General features: G+C 39.8%; 1 protein-coding gene across 1 annotated transcript in view; it reads right to left on the bottom strand.

Moving 5' to 3' along the window:
• Positions 1–27,799, bottom strand: part of LOC123240852 — a 75,536-nt gene that overhangs the window by 28,113 nt on the left and 19,624 nt on the right. The window contains exons 7-10 of the mRNA XM_044668565.1: positions 25,322–25,414; positions 24,624–24,673; positions 23,824–23,855; positions 22,807–22,908 (exon numbers count right to left, since the gene is read on the bottom strand). Of these exons, the coding sequence (XP_044524500.1) occupies positions 22,807–22,908; positions 23,824–23,855; positions 24,624–24,673; positions 25,322–25,414 (277 nt within the window). The remainder of the gene's footprint in view (positions 1–22,806; positions 22,909–23,823; positions 23,856–24,623; positions 24,674–25,321; positions 25,415–27,799) is intronic.

The raw sequence follows: 27,799 nt of genomic DNA, 5'->3' as shown, positions 1-27,799 counted from the left end.
ATAGGATAACTCCAAAAAAAAAAAACGAAACCAGACACGTTAGCTTCATATTAACATTATTTATATAAACTAGGCCCATGAGAAGTTATTTGCTGATCTCCAGTAATCAATTCTTCGCCATGTTGTTATCTTGACTACTTAGCCTAAACTCCTTTGAATTCTTTTTTGTTTTTTGCCTCATTAATTAGCGTGAAATTCCAAAAGAAGAATTTTCCTCTCAACAGTATATTATCAAGGCATGCAGCTTGTCCTACAAGAGAGAAATTGTCTCATAAGTTGATATTGTGCCATCAATATAATGGGCCCATATGATTTCTTTAGGGAACTGAAACAGTTTGAGATCATGGAATCTCTATGCCATAGTAGTTTGTTGGACTATATAAAAAGCCCTGATGCAGAACGTGGAAGGGCCACTGCTCACTCTCCCATGTAGATGAAAATTGGTGCTGGGCTTCTGGATCCAAAGCCATCGGCCCAGATGAGTACTTCATAGTATGTTCCTAGATGACTTGCTAGTTACTCCAGAATATCTGAAATGTTTGGCATAGCATCATGGAGAGGGGCAGTGATTTGTTGAGTCATTAATTTTTATAGCAAGTGTCTGCCAAAGTTCCCTCTCACATCTATCAGACTGGCTAATATGACAAAAAAGGGAAATGATAAATTTAAAACTGGGACACTAATATGCTGTTGATGGAGCTGTGAACTGATGTGAGCATTCTAGAGAGCAATTTGGAACCATGCCCAAAGGGTCATAGAAATGTACATGCCCTTTGACCAGCAACACTACTACTATGATTAATGAGATCAGAGATAGGGAGAAAGGACTTACTTGTTCAAAGGTATTCATAGCAGTTCTCTTTGTGGTAGCAAAGAACTGGAAACTGTACAACTGCTTATCAGTTGGGGAATAGCTAACGTTGAGTATCTGATTGTAATGGAATATTATTGTGCCACAAAGAAGAACAAGACAATTCCCCAAAAAATCTCAAAAGATTTATGTAAAGTGATGCAAAGTGAAATGAGCAGAACCAGGAGAACATTGTACAGTCACAGCAATAATGTACAATGATCAAGTATGGTTGACTTAACTATTATTAACAATTCAGGGATCCAGGGACTCATGAACAAAAAGCTTTTCCACTGCCAAAGAAGGGATTGGAATGGTCCCATGACTCTAAAAGGTTTTGCCATCACTGCTATATACTGTATTAAATATCTATTATTTATAAAATAATTTTTAGTTCTTTTTAAAAGTTACTTCATTTCTTGTAGAAATTCTAGTTGATTGAGTGTCCAAACTATCTTTCCTTATTTAGGGATTTGCTTATAGATATCTTGGAGTCATTTCTCCACTGACTTTGAATCTCCGGTATCCCTGTCCATATAATAGCTTTTTAAAGGGGGAATTTTTTCTGTGTATTTGCTTTTCTAGCCTTACTTCCTAAATTGGTACTTCATATCACTATCAGGTTCTATATGCTTCTTGAAGAGATATCTGGGCCTTGTTTGCTCTTGTTTTGTATACTCTGGTGTCTTGCTGCTATTTTCTCTCATATTCAATGCTGTATTTTTTGTAGATATCAGGAGTAACTCAGGACAGTGACCTGCCACCTTTTAGTGTGTCCAAAGCAGGCATATGCTGAGTGAATTTTAATCATTACCCTCCTTGTCTGAGTTCTTCAGGATTTTATCTTAGATTTAGATCTTGGCAGCACCATTGAGACTTGTCCCTAGTTAAAGTCCTAGTAGACTATTTCTGTCCCCAGTCCCTGTCAGCTAGCCACAAGACTCTGTAGGTGCAGAATTATGGACTTTCCTTTGTTCTAAGCTCTCTGCTCTGGTTCTTCAGCTATAGGTGGTAGGACCAGACAGGGGATGAAACTCCAGTTCCTTGCCTGCTATATAGCCCCAGGCCCAGAGTTGTTTCCATCCCTCTATATAAATCTCTTCCTTAGTTGGCACTGATCCACCTCTAGGTTGAGGCTACAAAGCTGCCAGTTGGTTCCTCTTCCTGTTCCTACTGTAGGATTTAAATTAATCTCCAATACTTCGAGTATTATATTTTATAATGTTTTTTATCTGACAAAATAGAACCATGTGACTAAATTTTCTACCTGCTCAAAATGCCTGCTCCACCAAAGCCACTGAACAGGAAGGAAAAAGAGGGCTAGACTTGGAACTCCATCCAATTTATATCTTATCTATGTCAGTAATGACAGGAAGTAAGTGGGGTTCTGGAAATCGTAGTTTTGCTGGGGATTGTAGTTTTGTTGGGAATCATAGTTTTGCTGGGGATTATAGTTTTATGGTAACAGATTCTAATTTTACACTACACAAAATCAAACGTATTTCTTCCTAGATCTATGACCATTTCCTCCCCAAGTTCACAGCCTAGTGCCCTCATGCACTCTCTTGTCAACTTCCTGGTTAGCTCATGTGCCCAGACTTTGATCTTTGTAAATACACTGACCTGGGCTGAAAAAATTACCTACTGGGTTTTCCCCTTGAAAAAGATCCCCTTTTCGACTTGATCCTTTGCCCCACCTAGACTTTATTGAAGTGATTATGATGAAAAGCCAGGCTGGAGAGCTTCTTCTTCCTCTTCCTTCTGTTATCTCTTCTGGTCTCTCAATGACACATTTATTCTACCAATGCACTTTTGTATTGATTCAATCCTACTCACAGCTCTGTTGTCTCTATATATTCTCATCATCTTAGTTTGGAGTTGAGGCCAGTTTGGCCTAAAATGTAGAAGCTGTAACTTTGAATTCCTGAGATTTTTCTACATCCATGTTGTTTGGATCAGGTCATGGCAAAGGTCACTTTAAATTAAAGTCTGACCCTTAAATATCAAGTTCAGTCTTACCGGTCTACCCAGTATTGTAAAGGACATCTACCAACCAGATATGTATATGATCATCTATATTCTCTGCCAATAAGGCTTTGGGGATTTCCTATTACCTGCCAAGTAACCTTTGGCATTCTTAGCCTGTCATTTAAGGTCATTCACAAAATGGCAGCAGCCTTCTCTAATACATCTCCTACCCTTGCATTGCCTGCTCCGGATGCTCAGGTCTACTTTTGTACTTGAATAAACACTGCACTTACCCACCTCTGAACTTTGGTTTGGGCCATTCCTCCATAGAATTGGAATATTCTTCCTTCTCCATTTTGATCTATTGAACTCCACATTCTTAAAATCCCATACTTTAAAGACCTATCTAGTTTAATGCAGGGTTGCAGCAGAAACTTTTTGCTTTTGCAAATTCAACTGTAGTAGCCCTGGCAGTTAGGAGGTTTAGAATGTTCACAGAAGGCAGTTGGAGCCTGATGCTATAAATAATCCTGAAGCTTTTGCCTTTTGGCTTTTGCCTTTGCCTATGCCTTTGGTCTTTGGGACATTTGGACTTAGCCTGATTTCTCTGGACCTCTCCCTGATCTCTCCATTTACATCCTGCTATTTCCCCTGAATTTCCCCATTGGGCCCTGGGAGGAAGGGTGAGCTTGGTGGTTGGACATTGTGGGTTTAGATTCTGTAGGCAAGTAGGACATCCTCAATCAAGCCATCCCCTTATATAGTGGTCTGATCATACCTTTGCTTGAGGGCAGTGAAACCTTCCTGACTGGGAGAGCCAGCCTCTCTCAGTCTGTCCTTCTCTCCTGTGACCCTTCCCCCAACACCAGTTTTCTCCCTAGCAGCAGTTACAAAACCCTGAAACCCTCTTTCCCTCAACTTATCCCTGCCATCAATAAATCCCCTTTGTTACCTACGAAAAAAGCCTCTGGTGAATCATTGTATTGAATATGAAGGCAAAGGGTGAAGAAGGAAGAAATTACTTTCCTTTTATTTTCTTGAGGGAAACCTAGGCATCCATCTTGGGCAGGAAGTACCCAGCTGAGACTTCCTGAAGACATCAATTTCACTGGCAGGGAGAAGCCTTTGACTCCTCCCTCAAAGGGACCTTAGAAATTAACAAGAGAAAACCCTCCAGCCAGATCTAAACATTTCTGACTGGCCCAATTCCTCTTATATCATAGAGATACTTTCCCTGCCTGAAGATCCAGCCTATTTTCCTTCTAGTACCTTCTGTCTCTAGCCCTCTGTGATTAGCCTGTTTGAGCAGTCCTTCCTATATACTCCCATTCATTCCCTTATCTTTCTATATACCACCCATTCATCCTTTAACTCAGCTATCCTCCCTTCATTCCTCCTCCTATCACCCGTTATTCCTTATTATCAACATTTGCTTACTTCTTTATAACATTATTTTGTGAGCAAAGTTAGTGAACAACCTATAATCTACTGATCCAATCAAAATGAAGTTATCCAGGATAACATTTATCCTGTCTAGCATTTCAGTGATTACCTGGTCACTAATGCAAGGTGTCATAGATTTCTGGTTCATAAAGGTCCCTAATCTCATGCAACAACTTCTAGATATCTACAATTATAAATAGTGTGCTCTGACCCTAGCTGAGTGTATTTGCTTCATCCCAACAGCCATAGATATAATTTTAACAATCTGGCAATTCCTTGTGGTCTTAAAAATGTTTTCTTTCACTTGTGACAATGGTTTGGCTCAATTACAACACCAAAGAAAGACACTGATTCTGGGGAACTTATGGATAACATCAGACTGCTATTCCAAGTCCTAAAGCAGATAAGGGAAAGAAAGGAACAGGACAAACACATGATTCTCCAACTAGAGATTGTGGAATCTAGGGAATAATACCACTAACAAATCAATGTCCAATAACAAACAACCTTTATCCCATCCATCTACAGAACCCACAATCACTGTATTACAAATCATAGATAAACAATTGTACAGCCTGGTGAAGGGGTAGTACATGTAAAGATCTACAAAGCTTTCACCCCAAGTGACATGGAGGTGCTGAAAAGACATTTCTCTAAGTTCTTCCAGCATCCCTTCAAGGTCATCAAAGAATTAAAAAGAGTCTTTACATTGTTCAATCCAAGTTTCAATGATATGGAATTTCTTTTAGGGGAATTTTACTCTCCCTCAGAAAAGGAAAAATTCCTAGCCAAAACGAGAACAAACCCCAATTTAGAGTCCTGGCCATTGGTCCATCAAGATTTAGATTTTATGCAACACACTAACTTTAGGTATCTAATGCAATGCAGGACTGATTTGTTAGAAGCAATGCGGATGCATGCAAAAAGGCCAAATTCATGTCAAAAGTTCGAAAAACTGAGACAGGGAGAAGAACATCCTAGCAGCTTCCTCGATAGAGTGATAGAGGCAGCTGAGACTATCCTAGTACTACAAGGCACACATGCCCAAGAGACAATAGATCACATTCATAGGCAGTTTGTAAAAGGAACATCAATCCCCATTCGAAATTATTTTAGACAGAACTGTCCCCAGTGGGAATCACTGCCACTGGAGGATGTAAGATAACATGCTTCCTACATCCATGATTCAAAGTAAAAGGAAGCAAGGGCAGCAAGACAAACAGACTCCGACAAGGACAAACTCATAGCAGACCTTAGAAAGCAGCTAAAACAGGCTAAGAAGGAAAAGGAAATCAAAGAAATAAAAAAATTTGCCCTCCAAGCTAGTAGGGGCCATATTCAATCCAGACAACCTACAAATAACACCCCAAGAACAAAATCCTTTTCCCCTCGCTGTTATCTTTGTGGGCATCCAGGTCATATTCTTAAGGTTTGTAAATTTAGACAGCAAATTGACTTTACTAGAAATGCCAACTCTAACCAAAGAGATAGAGGTACTAGAAGGACCTACTACAACACAAAATGGTCCAAAAACAGTGATACAAAGAGAATTGAAGAAAATAAGCATGAAGGTCGATGTTGTAGCCATGTGATCTCTGTGGCCATTTGTGGGAAGCCAATAAGAGAATAGATAAAAATCTGAGACTCCTCTTTAGACCCCTTTTGTGATCCTTGTGATTTCTTGTTGAAAAGTATTGTGACCTTATTGAAAAGCTTTAAGTTCCTAGCAAACCTGAATTTAAAGGGTTGACACTGTTCCCCTTTGTCCAGGAATGCAGCTACAGTCAAGGCCAAAACTTTAGCAGGGGCAATTCAACCCTGAGAAAAATACTCCCAACTTGGCTTTCTGATAAGAACCAGTCAAAATTCAGCCTTGGCCTTGGTCTGTTCTGAAGCCAATGAGACTTTTTGCGTTTTGATATGACGTAATTTGTAACTTCTGCAAATCTGCAAAGTTTTGGGGGGGTTCTTTTGTGTGAAATGAGTCTTGAAATATATATAATATACTCCATGCTCCTGGAGCCAGAGCTAGAAGCATGAGGTAAAAGATCTTCCTGTCCCATTATTTCCTTATCAACTAAACTGTCCTTATCAGATTATCTGAGATGATAAAGAGATCTGGACAGCCATTAGGTAGGCAAGTCCTTCCAGCAGGGATGGTTCATACTCTGGACTATCCCTGCTCCCTGGGTGAGGAACTTAAAGGCCTCTCACGCCAGATAGAGGAAGGGTATGGGAATGACTGCATAGCCCATGGGAAGGGCAGCACTTACCACATGCATAGAATTGTCCTTCTGTCCCAATCATCTGGAAATCAGAATCAACAGTTTGTACAATATTAGAAATCAGTGTCAGAGAGGCTAAGGTTGGGGATGATCTAGGGAGCCATCAGGGAATGCCCCCTCCAGGACATTTGTTGAATCGTGTACTCCAGTACCAACAATGTACCTGATAATCTTGGTGGAGTCCTTGACTGTCTTTCTGGACTAGGAATAGCTGAGAACCTTCTCAGGAAACCCTTGGATGATCAAGGTGATGTTGCTTCCCACTGCCCCATAGGGTGGATTTGGCACACACTTTGTGGCAAGGTCTTGAGCAGATGTGAGCTAGATATAGGTAGTGAGGAGAGAGGCTGAAAGGGGAGGAAGAAAGCAGAGGTCATCTGGGTCCCCTTCCTCTCCTGAGAGGCCCAGATCACTGAGCTGTTCCCAAGATAAGGGTAGGACTGCTAAGCCTGCTCCAGGTTCTGCTGGGGGCTCAGTGGGATAGGTTGGGAGGGGATTCCTGTGTCTACATATCAATGTCTCTGGCTTGGTCTCTCTGAGCATCTTCCACGGACCTGGTGCAGAAAGGACCTAACAATGTGGTAGGCAAGACAGTGAAGAGAGAAAAGAATCAACAAACTGGTGTGGCTGAGAGTATAAATCACGTCTTAGACCTAGAAAAGACCCTAGAGATGCCTGACTCAAACACTCTTGATTGACATATTAGGAAACTGAGGACCAGATAAGTTAACAGATGTGGCTGATATCAAATAATAAATAGCAAAAGCAGCATTTGAACCTGGATCTTCTGGCTCCAAAACCAGGGAGAGCATTTCCCACTAATCTCTGGGGGCATTTGAAGGCTAACAGAAGTTTGCTCCCAAACTGCCTGGAAGCAAGATGATGTTCTAGATAAACGCAAGTTAAGAGAAGTGAGTGAACTGTTCATGGTAACCCAGCTAGTAAACACAGCTGGGATCCAAACCCAGATCTTCTCTGACTGTAAAAACTCCCTTGGCCTCTTCAGAGTTTATTCAGCTCTGGGACTTGACATTGCCCTGAATCTCAGAATGTGGATTGATGGCCCTAAACTGCTACTTCTCCTCTGCCCCTGGCACAGGTCTGCAGAGACTGTCTTTGGGACAGACCTCCTGGTGATAGCAGTAGACAGTGGGCAGTGAAGGGTAGTAATAGGAAAGGGAGCCTCCTACTCTGAAATCTTGCATTTCTTACCACTTCGCACTAGTTAAACATTGTAAGGGCACTAAGTAGGGTGTGAACTCACTAAGTGGTGTGCGAACTCCTCCACCTAGTTCATGCTTGTGCTTAAGTTAATGTTAACTAAAGTGTTAATTCCAACTAGGCAAAGAGGATAAAGGATTCCCTTTTTATGAGTGTAAACTCAGAATAAACAAAGAGAACCAAGAATTCCCTTTTCGCAACATCAACTGCAAAACTTGTAGTTTTAGCATGAGTCAAGCATGAATAGCAGATTGATCAGTTCCCCATTCTGTGCACCGGATCGACAATGCTCTATCCTGGGCATCAGCTTTGTGCCTAATCTGCTTTACTCATCACTCATATTGTTCAGAACAGACCAAAAATATAATGCCTCACTGGTGGGAAGCTACTCGAATTTTGAAGAATGAAGCAGACTGCACCAGCATAGGTTACAAATGTCGATTTATTCAAGTTTATACAAGCAATTATGTTGAAAAAAGGAGTTTCCACATGAGACTGGATCTGTGGCAGCAGCAGGACGAGGTGATACGATTCCTGCAGCCCTCTGAGGTCAGGTCAGACATTAAAAAACATATAAAACAAAGAAGACATGCTGCCAGGGACAGCCCTTGGTTGTGTGTCAGTTTTCCCAGGGGACAGAGAAGTGAGCACAACCAGAAGAACATTGTATATAGGGATGAAGTGGGGTACACTTCTTACAATAATGCACAGACACCCAGGAGTTCAAACTATAGGAGTCTTTACCTTTATTACTGGCCAGCGGGGTGGCCCCCGAACAAAGGGTAGGTAGAGAATTTACAGAAGGACAGGAAACCTTCCTTTGGCACGCACACCAAAGGAGGGAATTGGTGCATTTAAACAAAGTTATAAATGTATATTCATTATAAGGTTGGCAGAAGCAAGCAAGCACTAAATAAATTACAGAAGCTGGAGCTGGCTTTTAGCATTTTGCAGGACAAGCTACATTCCAGTGTGCTATCAGTGGAGGCATCTCCTGCTGCCATAAAATTAACCCTAGGGTGGAATGTGCCTGAGTCTCTGGGGCAGCTGCAGCTTCCAGAGGAGACTTGTAGGTGCTTCTTGGGAATATGGTTTTTGTCTACCTCCCTGCAGGCTTCCTGGGCATGCCTGGGATTGTGGGCTTTTGTCTACTTCAGTGACGGCAATAATTCTTTTATTTTTGAAACCCTTACCCTCTATCTTAGTATCAATATTGCGTATTGGTTCCAAGGCAGTGGAACCGTAAGGGCTAAGAACCTGGGGTTAGTGACTTTACAGAGTCACAGAGCTAAGAAGTGTCTGAGTTCAGATTCAAACCCAGGACCTCCCTTCTCTGGGGCTGACACTCAATCCACTGAGTCACCTATCTGCCCTACAGCAATACTTCTTGATGAACAACTGTGAATCACCTAATTATTCTCAGCAATACAGTGATCCAAGACAATCCCTGAGAGTCAGAATGAAAAATGCCAAATGCCATCAGTTAAAGAACAGAGTCTGAATACAGACCAAAACATAGTATATTTCACTTTCTTCCCTTTTTTTGTTTAAGATCTCTTCCACAAAATGACTAATATGGAAAAACATTTCACACAATTGCACATTTAAAATCTATATCAGATTACTTATCATTGAGGGGACAAGGGAGGAGGAAGCAAAATAGGGAGAGTGGGAAGGAGAGAAAGAATTTGGAACTCAATATTTTATCTTTTTTATTTATTTAATTAATTGATTTAGAATATTTTTCCATGGTTAAATGATTCGTGTTCTTTCCCTCCACTCTTCCCCCCAACCCTCCCCCAGCAATGAGCAATTCCACTAGGTTTTACATATGTCATTGATCAAAACCCATTACCATATTATTAATATTTGCATTAGTGTGATCGCTTAGAGTCTACATTCCCAATCATGTCCCCATTGAACCATGTGATCATGCAGTTGTTTTTGTTCTGCATTTCTACTCCTACAGTTCTTTCTCATATGTCCCTCAGAATTGTTCTGGATCATTGCATTGCTGATAGTAGAGAAGTCCATTACATTTGATTGTGCCACAGTGTATCCGTCTCTATGTAATAAGGTTCTCCTGGTTCTGCTCCTTTCACTCTGCATCAGTTCCTGGAGGTCTTTCTAGTTCACATGGAATTCCTCCAGTTCATTATTCCTTTGAGCACAATAGTATTCCATCACCAACAGATACCACAATTTGTTCAGTCATTCCCCAATTGAAGGGCACACCCTCATTTTCCAATTTTTTGCCACTACAAAGAGCGAGGCTATAAATATTTTTGTACAAGTCTTTTTCCTTATTATCTCTTTGGAGTATAAACCCAGCAGTCATATGTCTGGATCAAAAGGCAGACAGCCTTCTAAAGCCCTTTGAGCAATGGAACTCAATATTTTAAAAAAGAATATTAAAATTAAATTTTTACATGTAATTGGGGAAAATAGACTATTTAAAAAAAAATCTGGAGGAAGCAGAGGAACCCAGCACTAACAAAGGAGACATAGTTTACAACAGCAATATAAGCACAGGAGAAAAACAATATGAACAATAAGAAAATTACCCCAATCATTTCAGTCTCCTATATTTTCTCCCATCTCACCCCTAAGGAAGAGATAAAGGAAGCAATGACAGTTGGTGGTTATTTGAGGTCATTAAATGATTATCATATATTTGGGTAAGTTTCAGTAAGTGATTCAACAGAGAAAAAGGCACAGGAAGAGGTTTGCATTATGGGCCAGGTACCATTTTGGGAAGTAGTCAAGATGTCTAGTTCCATTTTTGGTAATACCATTTTATCCATTGGCTTCACCTCTGATACTAGTCATCGCTGCACTTCTTTACTATCATCAAAGCATACAAAACTTGTGAGGGCTTCCACCTGATTTTTTACATACTATAATCCAATACCTGTTGTAATGATATTTGGAAGATGATTATGCCAAGGAAAAAAAAGCATGTTTCCATGGGCTTGGACAAGGCATTCTTTAGCTTGTAAAGATTAAAATTAATATACAATAACTGTCATATTTTATAAAGTTTGTTAATTATAACTAAAGTAAAAAAGCTAGCTAACTCAGCCTGGTCACCAGAAAAGAGAGCATGAGGGAGGAGTTACAGAACTTATAAGCAAACAAGGTAAGCACTCATGTAAATGAAAGGAAAAGGATTCTGGGTAATACAGAAAGGAATTCTGGGGAATGTAGTTCAAAGGTACAAAATTCCTAATTAATACAAGCCATAGGTTTGGCAGGCGGGGTCTCTACAATGTTTCCTTGAGAACATACATACCCTAACATGCAGCATCCTTTCCAACCAAGGGACAGCCAGGACCATAAGTATGGGACATATAACCATTGGGTCCTATTTGGGGGCACCCAAAGTGGCTATATTCCTTCATTCACTGTTAAGTTATGGTTACTTAAGAGGTGAGATTTCACCTGACCTGCAGGGCATTTGATAATCCCATGATGCCAGTATAAGAAGTGTCATGGCAAAGGGAGGACACTTGGGCATTTTCCCTTCCAGCACAGTGCTGTCCCCTGTACTAGGTAGCCCTACCTTAGAGTGACTGACATGACTGCATTTCAGACCTGTGAAAGGGCAGGAACACATTTACTGTGGTTTGGGGCCCTTACATCCCTTCTCTACAATTCTGAGCTTTTATCTGAAGAGAAGTAACAGCCAGGCCCCAGGCCAGAGGTGATGGTCAGCCACTTTTGTTTGGGGCATGAAGCTAGATGTTCACATCTTCACACTGTCCCAGTCCTTTCCCTACAAAGTGGACACCCACCAGGGAAGGCCAGATATACTGAACACAAGGAGTTGGTCATATACCCATCATTTTTGTGCTGCTCAGCCATGGAAGCAGTCCGTTGTAGGAACACATTGCAGGCTTTACTGGAGATCAATCAGAGAAAGAACAGGCAAAAGTGAAACGTGAAATTAAAAGAGCTTAGAAGGCATTATGAGGGAGAGACCCCACCATTTTTCTTATAATACTGGTCATCTCATTTGATGTATAGTAGCAGACACTGGCATCTTTCCAGGAGAGATAAGCCACACATTTTGCCTAGAGGGTGTGGGTGCAGGGCATGTAGGGTGACAGCTGGACTGTGGATTACATAATAACACCCATCTCTCCTCCTCTTTTAATGTTCCTGGCTCTTTGCCTTGAAATAATATGATCTAGTTGATCCTTCCTTTAAAAGCACCAAAGGATACCAAGTCAGGATTAAAATGTCTTCTACCTCTAGGGGGATGCACCAGGCTATCCACCTAGGAGGAAATGACCATTAAAAGTCTCACTGAAGCACACCCATCCTTGGTTCTGTGTTCCCAGGAGTCCTCAATATTAATGCTCTCTTAGATTCAGTGAGGAACAGTGGCAGTGGTGGTTAGGGGTCAAGGGCAGAGAATGGTGGATTTCTTCCAGGAACAAGAGGAACACAAGATATTTGTCACAACTTCTGATGGCAGAACTTATTTGAGCTGGATAAAGTCACTTCAAGCAGGGTTTGTGGTGAATAGCTCAATCATCTTCATGAAGGTGTCTTGTAGCTAGCGAAACTTCTTTATTCTCAGCCTGGTGATAGGGTAACTCCAAAAAAAAAACCAACAAAAAGGCATGGTAGCTTCAGGGAGACTCTCATGTTGACATTCCCAATATAAGCTGGCTCCACATGGGAGTCATTTGCTGCTCTATGTTGCTACTTTGAAATATTTAGAATAAAGTATTTTTAATTCTCTGTCCTGAGTTTTGCCTTATTGATTTTCTCTCCTCACTACCTATGAGGGAGATATTACCCCCTCTGAAATCCCACAGCCTCACCATTCAAGCAGGGATACTCTCTTTCACTCACTAGAATTTTGCTGAAAAGTCAATTAATTGGGGGTGAGAGTGGGTGGTGGGTAGGAGTATATTCCCATTTTATGATTAGCTCTTCATCTATGTCTCTTACCTGCTCCTTCTGATCTTCTGTCCACAAACCCTTCAACTTTCTGGTAAAGATGGGGTGGGCCTTTACTGGGGGGACATTCTATTTACTTTATATATGACTCCATCCTCCTCATCTTCACCTATGACATCAGCTTCCTCCCCTGAGTCTTCCCTATATGTCTTCCCAGAAGATCTAGACCTTAGCATCCCATCTTTTACTATTACAATTGCCCTTACCTGGGGGTTGGGATAGCTTTTGTCTTCCCAGCAGTGCAAAGAGGTAGTTAAGGCACTCTAACTTCCTATTTTGCTACATATTCTTTGTCAGTCCTGTAGCTAGTAGAATTATGGAAGAATGTAACTCTTGGTCTCCATGGAGGACTTCATCCAACCACCTCACTTTCCTCTCTGCTTCCACCTGGGCAACTGTAGCCCACCTTATAGACTAAAGTAGTGTTCATCCAGTAGCAGCAACACACCACCTGCCTTCATAACTAACTTAGGAGCCCTTCAAATAATTTATTTAATATTAGAAGTAGTTGATCTTGAAATATTTGGTAAAGTTCACTTTGAAATCCATGCAGTCTTGTTTTTTTTTTCCTTGAGGAAACTCATTTATAGACTATCAATTTCTTTTTCAAAATAGGTTTTTTTAGATATTCTATTTCCTCTTCTGCTAATCTGGACAGTTTCTATTTTTGAAAATATTCTTTCATTTCACTTAAACTGTTAGATTTACTGGCATATAATTGGGTGAAATAATTCCTAATCATTCCTTTAATTTCATCTTCATTAGTGGTTTATTCACTCTTTTCACTTTTGATATTAGGGTTATAAAAGTAGAATGCTGGGAGACCAGGGTAAATATCTGGCTCTTTTGTGACAGAACTCGCAGGACCAGTGGGGTATAGGTTTCCTGCCAATTCAAAACCTGGCAGTGTGAAAGGAAATTCTTTGTTCTCTTTGCCTATTCTGAATTTACACTTGTAAAAAGGGAAGTCCACAGACTTTTACTACAGGAGTTTACACCTCCAAAAGGAAGATACCCCTACTTAACCTTAAATAGGGGAGGTCTGCTACCCACACATTAAACTAGATGATAACTCAGAAACTGTGAACCCTTTTGATGAGAAATTGACCTTCAGAAGGTGCAAAGTCGATCCCACAGACACTTCCCCCTGGGCAGTGCCAGGCAATTTGGAAACTGTGATTGGCCCCTGTGAAGAGGAGAGGAGACAAGAAGTCGCCATAAAAGCAAGCCCTGAACTCAGTCTGGGGAGGTGGTCTTGGAAAAGATTGTCTGAAGAGATTGTCTTCTGGAGATAGTCTTCTAACTGGGGAGAGTGTTTTGCCTTCAACTTAATCCTGAAGGAGCTCCAGCTGAGGATCTTGGACTGCCTTCTATTAGGACTACCACATGGGTGAGTGAAAAAGGCTGACTTCCTTTCCCTGACTTACTCTGGAGGTACTAGCCTCTGGGAGGCTCCTTGTCTTGGAGGAGGCCTCATGGCTAAAACCTGTCTTTAATTTCCTCTGAAGCCTTGCCTGGTTCGGACTAAGCTGGAGTAAATATCTACTCTCTCTGATTTTTTACTTTCATTCTTTCTCCTTTTGTAAATAAACTACCATAAAAAGTCATTTGGAATTGAGTAATAATTCCTGGCCACAGTGCTCTTATAAATTTAGTCCAACTCTTTTATTTTTACCCCTAACATTCTGGCCCTTACAGCAGGAGACCCTGATCAATGATATTTACACATTTTGAAAAGCAAAAAGAGTCAGGGTGAAGATTACAGGGGTCACTCTTGACATGAACAATAGTGACTTATAGGTCATGGATATATCAGAATGCTTTTGACCTGGGCTTTGACAGGTCATTCTGACATAGTACATCCCAACCTCCAAGAGCTCTCTAAGGGCCCTCAGCCTTCAAGACTCCAGCTTTCTAAGGACTCCTGTCCTCCAGAACCTTTGGGTGACTTTCTGACATCAAGTAATTTTATATCAAGAAAATAAAAATAGATTCACACACCTTGGATTAGCAAAGTAATTCACGTATGATTACCAAAGTAACACACTTTAAATTACTATTATGATAACCATATTGGAAATTATAACTCAGTATTATTCTGGGACTACATTCTTAAGCTGGTTACATATATAGACTTCTGTCTGGGACTAAATTTTTTCAATAAATCATACAGTTACATTTTATAGTTCAAAAAACCACCCTCCAAGCCTTGATTAAACTATTAAGATTGATTTTCTGGTTACAGGGGCCATAGGAGTTGGTGACAATCCTTTTTTGCCCACTGACAACGTTTCTAAGGTTATCATAATAGGGAAAGAGGTTGATTGTCTTTTTTAACAAGAACAAGAATCACTGGAAAAATTTACTTAAGACTGACCACATACCCTAGAGTCAGGGTTTTATTTATATGCCATCTCTCAATTCACCATGAAAAGATTCCCTCCTGAGTGGACCTGAACACTATTTCCTAGGGTCCCACCTAGGCCAACCCAAGACACATTCCCTGAGAGAACAGAGAGATCATGTGCCAACAACATAGAATGGAATGTCTTTGGGGATTGGTAAATTGGTCATGTTTTCCTTTGACCTGTTACACATACTTTTAGGCAAGAAGTTGAGCAGGAAGCTCTGATGATGGCAAGCTGTACCCTAGAGACAGGTTCTAATTTATACACAAATTTAGTGATTAAGGCAGGGAATAAAGAACAAGTATATATTAAGTATCTTTTTGTGCCCAAGTTTCTATATTTGTAAAATGGAGATAATAATAATTTCTATCACCAGAGTGGTTAAGAAAATCAAATGAAATGATCTATGTGAAAACTCTTTCTAATCTTTAAGGACTTACCTAAATGTGAGCTATTATATTTTTACAAAGAGGCAGGTTCTATTAAGTGGGTCTTGACTGAAAGGAAAGAATGCTGAGGTTCCCCAGCCACATATGACAAGAGTTAGAGAATGGCTCATAAAAATACTACTGCTATAACAACAACAACAACAACAACAACAACAACAACAACAACAAACAACAACAACAGAACACAGGACACAATGGGTGACATTGGAAAACATCATGGATGTGAAGTCAGAGGACCCTGGGTTCAGATCCTGCCTCTGCTACTTCCTACTTCTGTGACCTTGGTCAAGTATCTTCCCTTATCTAGGCCTCAGTCATTTCATTTGTAAAATGGGAGAGTTGAACTCAAGGATATCTAAAAACAATTTCCAGAATTAACTTGAGTATTCTATCATTGATGCATGGCCAGATTGTTCTACCTTTCTTTTTTTACTCCTCCAATCCACCCACCTATAGGTGAAAATATTCAGAATTGTGGGTAGAACTGGCCATGTCACTCCATATCCATTATAGAACTTTGACCATGAGATGGGAGGTAAAAGTGAGTCCTGAAGATCTTTGAGTAATGACATGGCCAGATCTACCCACAATTCTGACTACTTTCATCTTGGCACTTTACTCTGTATACAGTGACTTTATTTTATTTTTTAAACTCTTACCTTCTGTCATAGAATCAGTACTGTGTACTGGGTCCCAGACAGAAAATCAATAAGGACTAGGAAAGAGGAATTGAATGACTTGCCCAGAGTCATATAGCTAGAAAGTATCTGAGATCAGATTTGAACCCAGGACCTCCCATCTGTAGGCCTGGCTCTCAATCCACTGAGTCATGTAACTGTCCCCTCCACAGTTGTGGGAAGCCATCAAAGTTCATAACATTTGCACAGCCCCACATGAGTTCAGAAACTTGCATGGCAGGTGACAGAAGGATGACAATTCCACTCAGATTCCCCTATGTGACTCTTTTCTCACTAACATTGCCTTTTATTGAAATTATTGTAATCAATATCCTTATTCAGCCCCAGGGAAACTCAGTAAAACAATACAGGCTAATATCAGAGCCCTTACAGGCCCCCTATAAACTCCTAAGAAATTCCCACCTTTACATGCAGTAATACAGAAATTCCCCTAGAAGTCACTTCACAACAAACCAGCAAATAGTGAGTTAATGTTAAAGATTTTAAAACCCTAACTTAGGTTCCCATACACAGGTGCCTACAAAAACAGGCTAGAATAGTCTCCAAGTTTCCTCCCACCCTAATTCCTGATTTGGTACAGTACTTTAACATAAAAGAGCAATGAAATGATAAATGGAGAAATTGTCTCCTGTACTTTCCCACCACTGTAGCTCAAGAGATATGTCAAACACACCTTGAAAAATATGGAGGGGGCAGCTGGGTAGCTCAGTGGATTGAAAGCCAGGCCTAGAGATGGGAGGTCCTAGGTTCAAATCTGGCCTCAGACACTTCCCAGCTGTGTTACCCTGGGCAAGTCACTTGACCCCCATTGCCTACCCTTACCACTCTTCTGCCTTGGAGCCAATACACAGTATTGACTCCAAGATGGAAGGTAAGGGTTTAAAAAAAGAAAGAAAGAAAAATATGGAAAAGTTACTGGAAAATGAAAAGTATACTTAATACATTGTCTTCAAAAAAGATGTGTGGTGGGAATGGAAATCATGCCAGCATGTATGTAATCTTAAGAAAAAGGTATAAAAATAAAGATCAGCAGATGGCCTCAGAGAACAGGCTCTGCAAACTTCACTAGCTCTCTGGCTGTTTTCAATCAGGTTGCTGACATTGCCCCCCTTCCAAGAGACTGGCCTGGGGAAAGCTGGCCTTTCATACACAGTGACTTTAGAAACATCTGCAAGTAACAATAGAGCGACTTTACATAGGGTCTTAATATTGACTGATGGTTTTACTCTTTTATTTGACCCTCACAAGCATCTTGGGAGTAAGGTGCTATTATTAGACTCACTTAACAGATGATAGATCTGAGGCAGATTTATTAAAGGACCTGCCCAGAATAATACAGCTAGTAAGAGCTTGAAGTTGGATTCTCAGGTTTTCCTGGACCCGGGTCTATCACTCCATGCACCAGGTCACTTAGCTACCCAATTCATTTGTTGAATTAGCTAGAGTAGAAAGAGCTAATGGAGTATCCAAGGAGTAATAATGATTAGTATTTCTTTCCTATTTGATGGACATTTCCTCAGCATAGCCTGTAAGGCAGGTGATGTAGGGAGGCACCACATAGAACTGAGATTACTTGACCCAGGTCATACAATAGGTTCTGGAGCTAGAATTTGAATCCAGGTCTCCTGACTCCAAGGCTGTAGCTCCCTTTTTTAGTTGGCCCTACCTCTTCAGAATGAGCTGGAGCCCTCAGGAGATCTCAGTTTAGCTTCTGTCTGATAAAGGTATTCAAACATTTGTTTCTTCTAGGACTGAGAAGATGTGATGTCATCTCAGCCCAACCCAAATTGCTTGTCTCAGTTACTATCACTAAAGTTTCCTTAATTCCCTCTTTCTTCCTAGGCTCTTCAGAGAGTCCAGTGGGCTAAGCTTCCTTCTCAGATCCTAACTGCTACAGTGTCTTATGCTGAAGAGAGGAGTCATCCCCCAACATCCAAACCTGGGGTGCCCTACCTCCTCCCTTCCTCTTCATAGAGTCATAACGCCATATAAACAGGACACACATAGCCAAGCCATCATTATATTGAAAGGATTCTGGGCCTCATATCTAGTCTAGATTTTTGGTTTTTTATTTTTTTTAAACCCTTGACCTCTATGTATTGGCTCATAGGTGGAAGAGTGGTAAGGGTGGGTGATGGGGGTCAAGTGACTTGCCCAGAGTCACACAGCTGGGAAGTGTCTGAGGCCGGTTTTGAACCTAGGACTTCTCGTCTCTAGGCCTGACTCTCAATCTACTGAGCTATCCAGCTGCCCCTAGTCTAGGTTTTTTAATGGAGTACCCTAGAAATCACAGCATCAAACAAAGATTCTCTTTAGGACTTGGGATTTGACAATAAAAGATAACTGGACATGTCCAATTGATGCCTCCAATGCTCCAGCCAGATTTGGGAGTGGATGTTATAATGTTAATGATTCAACCTTGTTTCTTCTTTCTCTGGCCCTCAGTCTCTCCAGAGCTTCCAAGGGGCACAATTTGTGAGGACCTCAAACAATTGCAATAGTAACATCAAAGGTCACTGATCACAATAAAGTATGTTTTAATTAAGGTATGTAATCATCAGAATTTCTACATATCTCCAACAAAGTCCAGCAGCAAAAGTTAGAAAGAGAAATTCCATTTAAAATCACTCTAGAGGGGGCAGCTGGGTAGCTCAGTGTATTGAGAGCCAGGTCTAGAGACAGGAAGTCCTAGGTTCAAATATGGCCTCAGATACTTCCTCGCTGTGTGACCCTGGGTAAGTCACTTAACCCCCATTGCCTGGCCCTTACCATTCTTCTGCCTTGGAACCAATATCATTGATTCTAAGGCAAGAGGTAAGGGTTTTGAAAATAAAGTAAAATCACTCTAGACAGTATCAAATACTTTGCAATCTATTTGTCAAGACAAACAAAGGAATTATATGAACACAACTACAAAACATTTTTCGCACAAATAAAATTAGACCTAAATAATTGGAAAAACATTAATTGTTCATGGGTAGGCAGAGCTAATATCATAAAAATGATAATTCTACCTAAATTGATTTATTTATTCAGTGGCATACCAATCAAACTATCCCAAGTCTATTTTATAGAACTAGAAAAAAATAATAAAATTCATCTGAAAGAACAAAAGATCAAGAATATCAAGGGAATTAGTGAAAAAAATGTGAAGGATGGTAGAGGACTGGTGTGAAAGGGAATTCTTTATTCTCTTTGTCTATTTTGAGTTAACACTTGGATAACACTAACTTAGTAGTACCTCACTATACACTAAGTAAGAGTATTCGCAAGTCATTTGCTAAAGTGGGTAACAACTCAATCAATCAGGAAATTGTGAATCCTTTTGGTAAGAGTTTATACCTCCAGAGGATGAGAAGTGGATCCCGCAAGACATTGCCCCCCTGGGTAGTGCTAGACAATTTGAAAACTGTGATTGGCCCCTGTGAAGAGGGGAAGGGACAAGAAGTAACTATAAAAACTCTGAATTTCTGGGGCTAGAGATTGGCTTCAGGAGTCATCCTCAACATGTTGTCTTCAGCTAGATTCGTCATCTTGACCTGCCTCTTGGAGGTAACCTGGGACTTGGACTAGCTCTTGGGTGAGTGAATAGCTGGCTTTCCTTTCCTGACTTCTGGAGAGAGATTAACTTCTGTTGAGGGTTAACAAGTCATGCCAGGCTGAGTCGAGCACTGGAGCAATATTAAGTGTGATAGGCTAAATATCTTCTCTACCCTCTTTTTGTATTTCTCTTTGTAAATGGAAGCTATTAAAAGTCATTTTGACTTGAGCTATAATACTTTAAATCAACAACCACAATATTAATTTCAAATTCTCACATATTTAGTCAAACCAATTAATTTAATTCCTTACAATTGGCATATGATTTAGGCATAAAGGGTGATATTATAAGTAAATAAGGGGAACATAAAATAGTTTATCAGATCTTTGGAGAAGGGAAGAATTTATGACCAAACAATAGAGAACATTACAAGATATAAAATAAATAATTTTGACTACATTAAATTAAAATGTTTTTGTACAATCAAAATGATTGTAAACAAGATTAGAAGGGAAATAACAAATTGGGGAAATTTTTATGACAAATTTCTCTGATAAAAGTCTCATTTCTCAAAAATATAGAGAACTAAGTCAAATTTATAAGAATCCAAGTCATTCCCCAACTGACAAATGGTCAAAGGATATGAATAAGCTGTTTTCAGATGAAGAAACTAAAACTACCAATAACCATATGAAAAAATGTTCTAAATCTCTCTTGATTAGAGAAATGCAAATTAAAACAACTCTGAGGTACCACCTTACACCTATCAGATTGGCCAACAGTAAAGGAAAGTGATAAATGTTGGAGGGGTTGTGGAAAAATTGGGATACTAATGCATTGCCAGTTGTGTGAACTTGTGTGCAGTGGAAATTGAAGGATCATTGGAAATTTCAAAGTTCACCCACTTTTTCCACTTATTAAAAAATATGACCAGGGAAATTAATAAAGTATAATGCTTTATTAAGGAGGGGGTGAGGCACTATCTCAAATCATTGATCCAAGACAAATGCCCAAAAATTCACAGAAAAATCCCCTTACATTTTTTTCAGTTATGTCTAACTTTTTTTCCTTTAATAATTTTTATTTTTTAGAAAAGTTAACATGGTTACATGATTCATGCTCTTACTTTCCCCTTCACCCCCTCTCTTCCCCCCCCATAGCCAATGCATATTTCCACTGGTTTTGATGTGTCATTGATCAAAACCTATTTACAAATTGTTGATAGTTGCATTGGAGTGGTATTTTCGAGTCTATATCCCCAATCATGTCTGCCTCAACCCATGTGTTCAAGCAGTTGCTTTTCTTCTGTGTTTCCACTCCTGCTGTTCTTCCTCTGAATGTGGATAGTGTTCTTTACCATAAGTTCCTCAGAACTGTCCTGGGTCATTGCATTGCTGCAAGTACAGAAGCCCTTTACATTCAAAAATCCCTTACTTTTAGGAGAATCTTGATGCAATCAGGTCTCCCAGAAGGGATTATAACATTTTAAAAATAGTTGGAGACAGAATGTCCAATAGCTTTACAATGAACATATTCAAGCTAATTAACATCTTCTAGAAATTGTACAATAGCTTCACAATGGATACATCCAAGCAAATCAATATTTTAAAGAAATGTTCAGGAAGTTGGAGACATTGAAGGAGCGGAGTAGTTCAGGGATGGATTATCTAGGAGAGGCTGATGAAAGGATTAGTCAAAACTTTGGGCTTGACCTCCTTGAAGAAGCTTCAATAATCCACATACAAAGATACTATAGGGAAAGCTTCTAAGACAAAAGGGTACTCAAGATTGGTACTTAAGATTTTGATCACAGGTACTTCAGTATCTAAGACCATCAATCAGCCTTGGACTATTGCCTAGGGCAATTTCCAGACAGACTCATTTAAAGCTATAAAGTTTTTGTAAGGATATGGGGGGGGCGGGGTTGACACCAACTTTTAGATATTAATAACTATTAATAACTTGATAATAACACACTAATTTCTTACTCCACACAAACTGATTCAACCATTCTGGAGGGCAATTTGGGTTGATGTCCAAAGGGCTATAAAACAATGCGCACCCTTTGGCCCTTTGATCATCACTACTAGGTCTGTATGACAAAGAGATTAAAAATAAAGGGGGAAGGACCTATGTATACAAAAATATTAACAGCTGCTCTTTTTTGGTGGCAAAGAATTGGAAATTGAAGAGATGTCCATCAATTTGGGGAAGGCTGAACTAATCGTGGTATATGATTGTGATGGAATACTATTGTACTATAAGAAATGATGAGCAGGATAATTTTAGAAAGAGCTGGAAAGGCCTACATGAACTGATGCAGAATGAAATAAGCAGAACCAGGAGAACACTGTACACAATAACAGCAATATTGTGGAATGACCAGCTATGAGAGACTTAGCTTCTCAGTAATACAATGATCCAGGACAATTCTGAAGAACTTATGACAAAAAATGCTATCCACTTCCAGAGAAAGAAGTCTTGGAGTTGGAATACAGGTCAAAGCATATGATTTTTCACTTAAGTTTCTTTGGGTTTTTATTTTGACCTTTTGGTTTTATATGAGTATTCTCTTATAAAAATAACCAATATGGAAATATATGTATACCCAAGATTGAATGCTTGCCAGCTGCAGAAGGGGAGAGGGAAGGGAGGGAGGGAAACAATTTGGAACATATAACTTCAGAAAACTTATGTGGAAATTTGTTTTTACATGTAATTGGTAAAAATAAAATATCTATTTAAAAAAGATATGTATATTGTTTTTAGACATAATATTATTGCACTACTAGACTACAGTATAACATAAACTTAACTCATGTGAACTAAGAAACCAAAAAATTTATTTGACTTGCTTTATTGGCAATATTTGCTTTATTTTCAATGGTCTAGAATTGAAACCACCATATCTCCAAGTTATACCTATCAATATATCTGTAGTGCAGAGAACAAGAAGGACCAGATCATTTCACTTTGATTTTAGAGTAAACGATGTCTGTAGATGTTGGGGCCTGTGTCAGGGCAAGTAGTTTCTGGGCACTGAAATTCAGGGATGCGTAGAATGTTTCCTCGGTCTGCAAGACACAGAGTGGGATCAGTGAAGGACGTATTGGATAGAGTAGGATGTTATTGTCCCCAAGGGCCCTTCCAATTTGTGGAATCTAAGAGCCATTGACTCTCAGGACTGGATAAGACCATATCTAGTCTAACTTCTACCTGGAGCATAGAACTCCCTCTTAAGCACCCACTAATTAATGGCCATCCAGTCAAAACCTGAAGACCTTCAGAAGCCCATTATCTCCTAAGGTAGCCAAATTTTTAATAATTCTTGATTTTTGAGGGAGGTAGTCAGTTAACTCTGCCTCAGTTTCCTCATCTGTAAGATGAACTGGAGAAATAAATGACAAACCATTCCAGTATCTTTGCCAAGAAAACTCCAAATGGGATCATCATGAGTTGAACATGACTGAAATGACTTGAACAACAACTAAGTTTCCCTTTTATTTTATAAAAAGGAAAACTTTTGGAGATTCTGAGCCATAGACTGGCTTGGTCCTATTTCTTCTCTGAATCCTCTTCTTTGGGACATTTTCCTGGAAGGGTCAGGATCTGTGTAATTTTTTTCATATCTCTAGTATAAAGTATAGTGCACTGAACTGGGCAAATGGTTAATAAATGTTGTGGGATGGAGGTGAATGCGCTTGTATGGCTCAGGTCAGCTGAATATGCTCACTCTTAATGAAAGAATGTGTGGATGGAGGGCCAGTGAGGTGGGAGATATGGAACTGAGGAGACTGAATAGGATTCCTATCCTTACTACTTATCAACCTCAGTATCCTCGTCAGCAAAATAAGGAAAATGCTTAAACTGTGGGACTAAATGGGATAGTAATTGCCTTGTAGACTTCAAAGTCATCTAATTTCTCCATGCCCAGAGGATTATCTAGTTTGTATGGATAGATTCAACCCCTGGAAACAAATAAAGCTTACCTCATTAATTGAACTGTCAAAGAAGACTTGACCTGGAGAAGCAAAAGAACAAGAGTTAGAAACAAATAGCATCTGTCCTGGGCAATGAGCAGGAGTCCACATCATCCTCTTCCTCATTTCTTGCCCTAACCTAGGATTCTCGCCTTCTTCCCTGGGAAAGGGAAACTAGGAGGAGAAGGCTCTGGGAGACACCTGAGGATTGCAGAGTAATCACCATCCTCAAAAGTAGATGCTTTCTCAATGTTTCCAGTCTTGGACAACCCAACAGCCTTGGCACCAAAGGACTGGCCTAGAGTGTTGCCTTGTTAGCCCATTTCAGATCTCCCACTCCACAGAATCTGAGTCACATGATTCTGATTTCCCTTTAGATAGATTCCTCAGTTGCAAATTCCAGTCAAGAGAAGGATATGAAGATCACAGAACACCTATAGGAAGGTTCACTGAAGGAAGAGACCCCCATCCTATATATAGTGCCATGAACCAAAGGGAAGGAATAAGGATGAGGACATGGCTCCTGGAAAGAGGTCTTTTTATTACAGACCAGAGTTGGCCAGCTTGGGATGGATGACTCTGTTAGCCTGTGGCTAAGAAGAGTCTAGGAATCTTTCTTTTTAAGGCTGAGAGGGAATAGTCCTAGATCCCTTTTGCAAGTTAGACTGGGAAAGACCGGACTTTGGGAAGATAAAGGCCCCAGACAGGGTAAGGCACAAGTGTGGAGGCTGGAGGAGTCTTTCAAGGCAAGCCCCACCCCCAGCAAAACCCCCAAGCTACTAAATGGATTGCTCAGTGCCTTTACTTACTGTGTTTGGGTGCCGAGGATCTGTGCTTTGTAAGATGATGTTCTCTGACCCTGAATAAATATCAGACATATGTAAGTGAGTTCTCAATCAGAGAGACTGGGGTCCCTGAGCCAGAAGGACATTTGAAGCATAATTAGGAGTTGTCTTTGGATCCCCTTAGATTTCTCTCCCCAGGCCTCTAACTTTCTTTTCCCCCATCAGATCTTATCCATGAAGTACAATCAACTCACTGTTAGTTACTTCACCCATAGGTACTATAATTTTCCTACTCAGCTAATCTGTGCAGTCTCAATCTGCCTCAGTGACCTTTTCTCTCATTTGGAGTCTCACCAAGTTGTGAGTAGCAAACTATCTCCTTTCTTTCTCTTGCCCCTTCCATTCTTTACCTCTCTGCATTTTTGGATCTCAGTTCCTTTGTTTGAGGATCTGAGAAAAATGACTAAGTCTAGTCCCCATACCAGTGGAGAAATGAACTCTTCTTTCTAAAAGGCAATCAAGTCTGAGAGATAGGGGGAAAGAAAGAAAGTCTAGGGGAAAAAATCACCCAAGTGAATTAGTGCTGAAAATTAGGAATTTGGAAAAGGGAGATAGACCAGGTCCCAGAATTGGGAACAGGGTCAGAAGACCATCCTGGTTTCTCTTCCCCATTCAGGGAGGCTAAGTAGGAGGGAGCAAAACCAAAGGAAGCATCATTCTACCGTATCATCTTTCTGAAGAACAGGAAACAGATGAGGACTGCTGTCAGAACCACTCCAACTAGTCCTCCAATCACAATACCAATGATGGCCCCTCTTGAGAGTAAGGAGCCATTACCTCCTCCTGGAGGCAGATCAACTATGGATAGAGAAGAGAAAAATAACCATGAGTGTTTTGGAGAGATCCCAATATGAAGGACCTCACATGTTTGCACAGTGCCTGGAACTCTCTAAATACTTGACAAAAGCTTGTTGATTGATGATGCCAACTCAGCCTTTGCTTCTAAGATGATGGGTATCCCATTGTCATAGTCACATTTGGGAATATATAGCAAAATATTTGAGATAGTTTTTGAATCTGAATTTTGGGTAAGCACAATACCTACTCTCTGAACTCTGGGTTTCCTCCCCACATTGTTACCATTGCCCTTCTCCATGTCTATTAATGGCACCATCACCCTCCTAGTCACCCAGGTTCCAATTGGGAACCATCTTTGACTTTCTCTCTCCTTCAAATCTCACATCTAATCAATTGTGATATTCTCCCTAATGTTAGAGTTATTTGTGATGATTCTGTTTGGAGAATATCTCTTCTTCTCTGTCCTCCCAGCTTCTACTCCCGCTTTCCCCATCTCTTCCCTTCCAGATTTTGGCAGTGTTTTGTGACCAGTGTTACTGCCTCTGGTCTCTAACCTCTCTAATCCACCCTTCATATCACTGTCCAAATCTCATCTTTCTTAAATCCCATTCTGATTATGTTGCTTTTCTACTAAAATCCTTTAAATGGGTGTCTCTCACAACTATCCCTGAAAGATAGTGCACTGTAACAGAAAGAACAAAAAGTTTGCAATCTAGGGACTTGGATTAGAATCCTAACTCTGTCAACTTCTAGCTGAGGGGATCTTGGGCAAGATCTTTCTCTTCTCTGAATATCGATTTCTCAGTCTATAAAATGATGCAGGGGGAAACTGTGTGCCTCAGTGGATTGTGAGTGAGGCCGAGAGACAGGAAGTCCTGGATTCAAATTTGTCCTCAGACAATTCCTAGCTATGTGACCCTGGGTAAGTCCTTACCACTCTCCTGCCTTGGAACCAATAATTAGTATTTTTTCTAAGATAGAAGGTAAGGGTTTTAAAAATAAAATAAAATAATAAAATGATACAGTGTGGGCTAGATGATCTATCTGTAATACTTATCCCTGCTTTAAACCCAATGAACTTAACTTTCTCTCCCTGCTAACTACCCTGACCAAATTCAAGCCTTTGTCATTTTCCATCTGAATTTTTTCAGTAGCTTCCTTCCTGCTTCTAGTCTTTTTTTTTTTAGTCTGTGTCCTTCCTCTTCTTATCTTAAGTACTCCATGTATTATCATTCATGATAATGATTATCATGTGCTTTGTGCTATAGGATGGCCTTAGGTTTGTTAATGGAAATAGAATCACTATGCAGAAGAGGAGAAATAACAAAATAGTCTTCAACCTATCAGTTCTTTAGAATTAAGTTATTTAATCTACAATTTTTCAATCTTTTCTTCCAAGGTCCTTTATTAATATGATTTTAGTGCATGAAATGTAACTAATACTTCTCTTTTCTGCATTTGTTTGTGAGGTTTTTACGTCCTAAAGCATGGTCATTTTTTTTGTAAAAGTGCCACACACACAATTGATAAATATGTATACTTTTTCCATTTCTATTCAATAATCATCAGAGATCCATCATGTTCAACTACTATAACATTCTACCCAAATCCTTAAACTCTTCATCCTTTATTTTTGTAATATTTGTTCAGGTCTGAAAGGGATTCATTAGGGTTTCTTACTATTGTAACTTTACTCTGTCTCTCATATTTTGTTTAGTTTTTCCTTTAAATATTTGCCTGTTATGCCACTTAAGAGTATATTCATTATTATATTGGTGTGGCAATTCATTCTCTATGGTACCTTTCAGCAAAATATAGTTTCTGTGTCAAAAAAATCATGTCCATTTTTGCTCTTATCTTGTTTCAGAGTATGATTGCTACCTTGCTTTTCTGAATTTAGCTAAATCATAATAGATTTTGCTCTAGCCCATTATTTTTAGCTCTGTGAATCTTTATACTTGAAATGAGTTCCTCATAGGCAACTCATTGTTAGGTTTTTGCTTTCTAATCCACTCTGCTAATGTCTTCTCTTTTATGGGTGAGTTAATATATTTTATAATCCCAGTTTAATTATTATTTGTGTATTTCCCTCCTTCTTGTTCTCTTATACTTTTTCCTCTTTGCTCACTGTTTCCTCTACAGTTGATTACTTGTGTCCTTCAGACTTGAAGAGGAGCAAGATTACATCACTATGTCAGGGTCAATGTACAGTGTGTCCAAATGTGGCTAATCAGACCAATATGATCTCAGAAGGCTCTACTACAGGTCATTGGGCACAAATGAATATATTCCTAAGATTCAGATTCTTTCTTTACATGTCCTCTTGCAATTTACCATGAAAA

The sequence above is a fragment of the Gracilinanus agilis genome, chromosome 3 (assembly GCF_016433145.1).
Source record: "Gracilinanus agilis isolate LMUSP501 chromosome 3, AgileGrace, whole genome shotgun sequence".
In the NCBI taxonomy this organism is placed as follows: domain Eukaryota; kingdom Metazoa; phylum Chordata; class Mammalia; order Didelphimorphia; family Didelphidae; genus Gracilinanus; species Gracilinanus agilis.
This window is presented reverse-complemented; position numbering and strand designations above follow the sequence as displayed.